The sequence below is a fragment of the Papaver somniferum genome, chromosome 7, assembly GCF_003573695.1.
Source record: "Papaver somniferum cultivar HN1 chromosome 7, ASM357369v1, whole genome shotgun sequence".
NCBI lineage: Eukaryota > Viridiplantae > Streptophyta > Magnoliopsida > Ranunculales > Papaveraceae > Papaver > Papaver somniferum.
In genome coordinates, this window is record NC_039364.1 from 118,377,676 (window position 1) to 118,386,738 (window position 9,063).

Below are 9,063 nucleotides of genomic sequence, written 5' to 3' on the forward strand. Positions count from 1 at the left end.
ACACATCTCATAATGTATAGAATCGAAAGATTAGGCGGCTCCTAGACAACATGTCTGCTAGTATAGAGCGACAACGTCTTCGGAATGCAACCAAGTTTTCCCCGACTATGCAAGAGGAATATGACACTCCAACAAGTTCATATTGCTCAACCCTCAGATAATTAATGCTCCTAGACAGGAAGCCCTTCTAGTATAGAGCCAACAATTAATTATCTTAAATCGTCTGAATATCCAGCAATATTCTACGAGCCATCGCCTGAATATCCATCAATATTCTACGAGTCGTCAATCAATCGCCTGAATATCCAGCAATATTCTACGATTCCTCGTTATATTTCGATACTTCAATCTGTGGTTCTTCCCAGCAGAATTCCACAGGTTAGTAATAAATATTCAACGAAACAGGAATCTGAGCATCGAATAAGCCCTGACAAAAATGGTGCAAGTGTAATTAGCGGATAATGCACATACCAACATTTTGAATGCACGAACGAGCATTTCAAAAATACGAACGAACGAGGAACCTATGCAAAATAGGAAGGGAAAATAATAATAATAAAATATTAAGCAAAAGCGCCAGGGGACTAGGCTCACCAGCCGGCCAGTCATGCCGTGACTAGTCCCGCTCCCAATTTTATATTTTATCATATTTTTACTATCTTCATGATCTCATGAAAATCCTCTTGTTCGAGCAAATTTCCTTTATTTCAAAGAAATTATCTAAATCACATGAATCAAAAATAATAAAATTAGGGAAAGGTGTCGCGTGACCGAGCACCAGCCGGCCATGTCTTGTCAGTGGCCGGTCCCACACCTCACGTCCCATTATTTTATTATTCCTTCTCAAATTATGAAAATTCCTTTATTTTATGAATTTTCCCTAAAATCATGAAAATTACCTAATTTCATGTATTTTTATCTAAATCACATGATTTTATCAAAAATAATAAAATTAGGGAAAGGTATCGCGGGACCGTCGGCCGGCCGGTCATGTCTTGGTCGTGGCCGGTCCCACACCTCAAAAGAACAATATTTGTTCAAACTAGCAATATTTGCTCGAACTAGCAATATTCGCTCGAACCGGCAATATTTACTCAATTAGCGACTAGCAATATTTGCTCAAATCAAAGAATATTGGTTCAACTATCAATATTCAACAATTTAGCAACACAGTTTTTCTCATCTTAGGTTATGATGATACCTCGTCTCAGCAGACATATTAAATTCATGAGTTTCGAAACATTTGCTAATCATGTTCAACTCAGCAATACATGGACTCATCGTCCCATAAAGTCAGCAACTGACTCCAAAATCACGAGATTTCAATCGTGTCACATGGGGGGATACTAACTAGGGTTTTGGTATGGTGGTCTACGACACGTGTGTTCACCCACGATGAGAATGTGAGAAAGTCGTGCAATCAGTTGGAAGAGTCAGCAAAGTAGTGGGTGGAAAGTTAACCAAGTCTCCGCACGATGAGTAATTGGTTCTAACACGATTTCCCCATTTCCCACTCTCTGATTCCAGCAACTGTCACACTTCATGGGATCATGTTGTTTTCAACTACGGCATTATAAAATGTCTCTGAATCCTGAGTGAAAATACAGAAGTTTTCGAACACTCGAACAACATTCGCCAAGGAGAGAAATTTCTCATCAAATCTCATACAAACAATCTTGCGTCTACATGAACTCACAGAAATTACTCTCAATTGAGCAAAATTCAATCATTCAGGGCATTTTCACGCTGAATTCACAATACACCTACAATCTCAGATCACCATTGATCTCACGCATTTATCAGCTTCCCTCCTACAGATCAACCCATCCTCTCTCGTGACCGAATTGACTCTGGAACGGACATTGTTCTTGGTTTAGTCCGGGGTCTTACAGATTGATCTCTCGAACTTAAAGCACTCCCTTATTGCAGTGCATCTGTGTGAGGTTCAACATTTCGTTCGGTTCAAGGAGTCTCCACACGGTTGACTCTTCAATTCCGTAAAAACCAGCAAATCGTTTTTCCCCACTCACAGATTGGCGACACAGTGGGAGATTAATCTCTCGGTTGCAATCTCACGATTTCACAAGGATGGTCGGTCTTAGGAATGGCTCAACAACTCCAGATCCCAACCAGAATCTCTCGAATGGTAATGTCTCTCACACTCCTTCGAACAATTCTTGTTACAATGAATTATCATATTTTACAACTCCATTTATCTCCGTTGAACCGATGGATGGAGAAATCCCAAGCTTGGCTGAATTGGAACGAAGACAAGAAGACTTGTCAAGAAACGTGGACCGGCTGAAAAGGGCAATCGATAGCCTGTTCACTTGCCTGGTACACGTGACGAGGATTTTAGGAGCAAAGATGGTGGAACCTCCAAATCCTTCGACTAGTAATCCTCCTCAGACCAACAGTTTCACCACATATGAGGAACCAGTGGAACAGGAAGTTGCACATTTGATCGAAAATTTATGTGAACTCCTACACTTCTCTAAGGAGCAACGCACAGACACATTTGCTGCACTCAGCCAGATATCGTCCGATGTACAAATAACTTCACCAAACCCAGTAGTTGAAGAAGTTTCTTTGATGACTGAACATTCAATCGACAACATCACTTTTGGAGAAGAAGATCGCATGGCAGACGAAGGGCACAATCGCGCGTTGTACGTGACTGGCTTCATCAAAGGCACCGAATTTAGAAGATATCTCATCGACACCGGTGCTTCCACCAACATTGTCACTATGAAATCTCTTAGAATGGCCAGATTCCCGCGAGGTAAAATCATTTTCCATCCCATCCTAATGACAGGGTTGGAAGGAAGCCGAAGCCACACGTATGGATACGCGTACATAGATTTGAGGGTAGGACCAATTCAATCAAAGGTGAAATTCCACGTGATCGAACAAGAACCTGACTACCACATGATACTTGGGAGACCTTGGCTCCATGACAACAAGGTGGTTCCATCAACCTACCATCAATGCATGAAGGTGTTACTCAATAACAAGATCGTCCACATAGCTTCTTCATCATCTCCGTATGCTCTGTCCTACGATGCGGAATTCATCGAGTCCCAGAGAAGCACCCCTGAACCTCCTAAGAAAATCTACACTACTCCACTTCCAAGTTGGAAGGCTATTGAGGCATCTGCAGCTTCATTACCATCTTCAGAAGCAGAACCAGTCAAGTCACCTTCTACACGGGTTAAACACTGAAAACATGAAACTACGATCCCATGATCCAATTTTATGACCACTCATGACGCAGAAGGAAGGGTCATTTACCGGCGACGCAAAGATTAGCAATTAATAGGGGAGATTGATCAAGAGTCTCCCCGCACTGGTGAATCGTGTCAGAATGAACAACCACCTGACGATGAAGTTCAGGAATCTCCACCGCAGTTGCAATATGGAACGAATTCTACCACTGATGATCTTGAGACGGTTAACATTGGCACAAAGGAAGATCCAAGACCAATCTTAATCAGTTTTGCGCTATCACCGGAAGAGCGTACAGGCCTGGTAGAGTTACTGAAGGAGTATCGGGATATATTTGCTTGAACGTATGAAGAAATGCCTGGTCTGGATGGCAAATTGGTCACTCACCGCCTACATATCATTCCTGGCTCCAAGGCTGTCAAACAACCACCCAGGCAGTTCAGGCATGAAGTCGAGGAACAAATCAAGGCCGAAATTCAAAAATTACTGGTAACAAGATTTATCAAGCCTATTCAACACCCAACATGGCTGGCTAATGTCGTCCCAGTTAAGAAGAAAAATGGTCAAATCAGATGTTGTGTAGATTTCAGAAACCTGAATAAGCTGCCCGAAGGATGACTTTCCTTTACCCAACATTGATATGCTCGTTGATGCGACCAACGGCCACGGTATGTTCTCGTTCATGGATGGTTACAGCGGGTACAACCAAATCAAAATGTTCGAACATGATGCTGCCAAGACCGCGTTCCGTACTCCCATTGGGAATTTTCATTACACTGTGATGCCCTTTGGGTTGAAGAATGCCGACGCCACCTACCAACGAGCCATGACAGCAATATTTCACGATATGATGCACAAGCAAGTAGAAGATTATGTTGACGATGTCGTGGTGAAATCGAAAGCTCGAATATCCCATCTAGAAGTTCTGAGACAAGTCTTCGAAAGATACAGAGAATACAAGTTGAAGATGAATCCTCTAAAATGCGCTTTTGGAGTTTCTTCTGGAAAGTTTTTGGGATTCTTGGTCGCTGTCGAAGGGATCAAAGTCGACCCAGACAAAGAAAAATCCATCTCCACCATGCCTCCTCCACGCACTGTGAAGGAACTACAAAGCTTCATGGGTAAAGTGAATTACATCAGACGCTTCATACCAGGATTGGCTCAACTTATTGCTTAATTCACTCCTCTACTGAAGAAGGGAGCGAGTTTCACGTGGACGGATGTCCAGCAGGAAGCATTCCAGAAGATACAACAGATACTTTTATCACCCGCAGTCATGAGGTCTCCAGTGCAGGGACGACCGCTGATACTATACACAGCCTCCAGTGACGTTGCCATTGGAGCCCTATTAGTTCAGGAAGATGAAGAAGGCGTCGAGCATCTGATATACTATTACAGCCGAACCATGAAGGATGCTCAACTCAGATACCCAAAAGCTGAAAGAGCATGCCTGGCGTTAGCTCATGCAATACAAAGATTCAGGAATTATTTACTCTCCAACAGAGTCGTGCTTGTATCCAAAGCTGATCCCATAAAGTTTTTGCTCTCAAAACCTGCTCTGATAGGAAGACCTGGGAAGTGGATGCTTCAGATGTCAGAATTCGACATAGTATGTGTTTCCCCCAAAGCAATCAAAGGTCAAGCAGTAGCAGATTTACTGGCGGCCTTCCCAAGAGAAGATTCCGCGACGTTACAAGATGATGTACCAGGAGAACTGCCAGGAATCTCAGTCGTTAAAGAGGAAACATGGCTGTTGTATTTTGATGGATCCGCCACTCCTAGCAATGATACCGGAGGAGCAGGCATAGTCTTGGTCTCGCCATCAGAAGAGGTATTCTCACATTCATTCAAGCTGGATTTCCACTGTACAAATAATTCAACAGAGTATGAAGCCTTCTTGCTAGGATTATCCTTAGCTAAACAAGCAGGAGAAATGCATCTGGAGATTAGAGGAGATTCAAAGATGCTAGTTAATCAAATAAATGGGGTGTACTCTCTCAAAGAGATAACACTTGCTCAATTCAGAGCTGGAGCACAGCGACTCCTGACTCATTTCGCCGACACGACCATCACCCATACTGGCCGGATCAACAACAGGCATGCTGATTTCTTAACAACCCTTGCCTCCAAGTTGCAATTCGAAGGGTTAGAGAAAGCTATCATAGTGCAAAGACGAACTGTATCATCCACGTGGCTTAATCAAACTGAAGAAGATCAAGCAAATGACTGGAAAGCACCTATCATTCATGAACTGAGCAGCTCCATTACAGAAGGGACAATCAGCCTTAAAGAGATGAAGAACTTCTTCTTGCTTCATGGGGCCTTATACCATCGCAACCCCGATGCCTCTCTATCACGATGCCTGGGTGATGAAGAAGCGAAAGAGAAACTCGAAAGTGTACATCAAGAAGTGTGTGACAGACACTGGTAATAACTCTTTATAGAAGACTCCAGATACTCAGGTACTATTGGCCTTCCATGGAAACACAGTCGAGGACTTTGCATGGAGCTTGTGCTAATTGTCAGACACCTCCTCATCATTTGGAAGTGCTAACACTCCTTCACACCGGGGACTGGAGGCAGACTTACATCGAATATCTTCGAGACAACAAATCGCCACCAGAAAAGAAAGATGCAATCAAACTCAATACAGAGAGCTAAGAGATTTATTTTTCTTGACGGAATCTTATACCGCAAAATCTTTGGAGGAGACTTGTTGAGATGCCTAGCCGAAGATGAAATCCTGACAGTCCTGAAAGAAACTCATGAAGGATAACATCAGGGGAAAAATAAATTGTTTCTCCAAATCCACGAGAAATATTACTGGCCGACTATGGAAGATGATGCAGCCGCATACGTTCAGAAGTGCCATAAATGCCAGATTCACGGTAATCTCATTCATACCCCTTGTCTTCCAATAGTCCATGGCCTTTCTATAGCTGGGGAATTGATATCATCGGGAAGATCAACCCAGCATCCTCAAAGCAGCATGAATACATCATCACAACTACTGAATATTTCACTAAGTGGGTCGAAGCAATCCCGCTCAGAGGTACCACAAGGGTAACTATTGCAGCCTTCATCAAGGAGCATCTTATATGTAGATTCGGCGTCCCTAAACATATCATCACAGATAATGGGACTCCTTTCGCCAACCAAGATGTCGAGAAATTGCTCAAGGATTACGGGATTAAACAGATCTTCTCCACACCATACTACCCCCAAGGAAACGTCCAAGCAGAGAGTACCAACAAAACTTTGATCCGGATTATCAGTCGAACAATTCATGAAAATCCACGATCGTGGCATGAGCAACTTCCCATGGCTTTTTGGGCTTACATAACTGCACCGAGAAGCTCAATTGGAACGTCACCGTATTCGCTCGTCTATGGGGCAGATGCTATACTCCCATCCGAGATAAAAATTCCTTCAGCAAGGATTGCAGCGGCTAGTGGAATATGATGAGATGAAGCTGAAGTGTCCAAGTCAAGAGTTGCTGAACTAGACATGCTTGAATCAAGGAGAGCTAAAGTAGAAAAGTACGTGGAGGCTTATAAATAGAGGATATCCATAGCTTACAACAAAATGGTAAAACCCCGAACTTTTCAAGTAGGAGATTTGGTATTAAAGACGGAAAAGCACATTCAACAAGATATGTTTGCTCCCAAATTCTCTCCAAAATGGGAAGGGCCGTATGTTATCATTAAAGCGGTGTCTAGTGGATACTACAAAATTTTAGCAATCAGTGGAGGAAAGGAAGGAAATGTTATCAATGGCAAATGGCTCAAAGCCTATTACGCTTGATCAACAACAGATAATTAACCTTTATTTCAAATACATCTCAAATGTAATCTATTTCCTTCAAAGAGCATGCAAGATGCTCATTTGTTCATCAAATATTCATCAATTGAACAAAAACTCCTCGTGCTATCAGATTATTCTACCTTGTCAGAAACCTACATTTCAACTCTCTTGAATATTCACTCAGAGCAAACCATCCAGCAATGGATAATCCCTGTAGGAAACCCTGTCGAGTTTCTTCTGGAAGATCCTAGTCTTTGCCTTCAAATCCTCAACCGCCTTCTCGATCCTCGCTGACTCCAAAGCCAGTATCTTTTCCTCCTCCAATAAAGCAGTGGTCATGGAAATCGCATCAGCAGCCTTCGCCGCCTTATGGATCTTAATTATCTCAAGACGACGGCGAAGCTAGATCACATTGAATCGCAATATCTCGCAATTGGAAATCATCTCATCCCACTTGTGTAGTTCCTGATTCTTGACGTCTCGCAGGTGCATTTGGTTCATTTCTTCAATGATCGGTAGCAGCCCTGCAACTGTAGTCAGGAGGGTGGGTAGAAAACCTTTCCACACTTCTGTAGTGGCAATATGCCCATACTTTTTCCAGATCTTAGTATACAGAGGTGCATGGCACTTGGGAATGACGAATCCACCAACCACCTCATTATCTGGGAAAGTGTTAATCAATGGAGCTTCAAACAGAGCCAGCTGTCGGGTATTCACGGGCATGAACACTGTCTTCTGTCTCCACGGATTCTGCAGAATCTTCACATGCTTGATTTACTATCTTCAACCTCGACCACAGTCACGGACTTTCCACTCCTTCTCCTTCTAGCATCAACAACGACACGAACATCCGCCTGTGATGAACGGGGAAGTGTTTAATTTCCTGAATTAGACATGGTAAAATTTCAAGGATTATAAGATTGCTTACAGATGATCCAGTCTCAGCAGGAGCCGACCTATACCGGGCAGGAGTTCTAGCAGTCCGCTTGGGCCTTGAATTGTGAGAAGAAAGATTCTTCTGGTTATCCTGCAACAAATCATCTTCTACGATCAGTAACCTCAACTGAACGAGATAAAAGATGTGCAACTTACCAAGATGGGCGCTTCTACTCCATGTTTCGACTGAAGTCCGTTTTGAGAAGAAGTATTATCAGCAGACATGATATGAGAGGTATGGTGATCGAAATTTCTTCTTGATGAAACTAACTTAGGAATGGAGGAAATATTGGCGCAAGTGATAAACCCTAAATCTACAATATATACAAGATACGGCAGGCACTTATCTCCGATTCAGTTACGAGTTTTACTGAAACCCTAAGTCTTGAACAAGGTCAAACTGGAGATGCGGAGTAAAATAGTGCACTGGGGACTGACCAAGGTTAATTGTGATCGGAAGTCACACGGCCCCATGTACTATACAGCTTATGTTTGGATATTTTCATAAGACGAAGAACCACAAGAGTTAAGGGAGATTACAATGAGTTCGGCATGAAGATTGGCTCGGTTTGCTTAATTCAATCAAGAAGAACTCACGTTAATAAAATCTCTCGTTCGAAAGGAAGACCTAAATACTTCAATAAAATTGTTCGAATGAAGACATCTACTACGAAGATTGAGAGTATTCAAATACTAAAAAAAAAAGAGATCGAAAGTAAAGCTACTCGTCAGATCCATCTGAGTTGTCAGATTCATCATCACTGTCCTTCTCAGAGTCTTCATCACTATCCTTCTCGGAATCCTCTTCTTCGGAATCACTGTCATGACTATTGGTGACGTCTGGATGAGCATAAAAATCATCATCTGAATCTGAATCTTCTTCCGCTTCAGCTTCAGTGTCAATCTGCTCCATGGGAATTTCGAGTTCTCTGGCACACTGATCAGGCAAACCCCAAGTGGTTTCTTCTTCAGGAACATCAGCATCAGAATCAGAGGGTACCCCGTCCAAGAATTGGCGTTTTTCCTCAGCTCTCTGTATTTTGCGCCGGATTCGATCCTTTTGCGCTGACGAGCATCTTTCTCATCGTCTTCGGCTTT

General features: G+C 42.8%; 1 protein-coding gene across 1 annotated transcript; it reads left to right on the forward strand.

The window, feature by feature from the left end:
• Positions 1-4,501: 4,501 nt before the first annotated feature.
• LOC113295116 lies at positions 4,502-5,656 on the forward strand. The gene is made up of 2 exons (XM_026543468.1): positions 4,502-5,027; positions 5,130-5,656. Exons 1-2 carry the CDS (start codon positions 4,502-4,504, stop codon positions 5,654-5,656), a joined length of 1,053 nt encoding a protein of 350 aa, XP_026399253.1.
• The last annotated feature ends 3,407 nt before the right edge of the window (positions 5,657-9,063 follow it).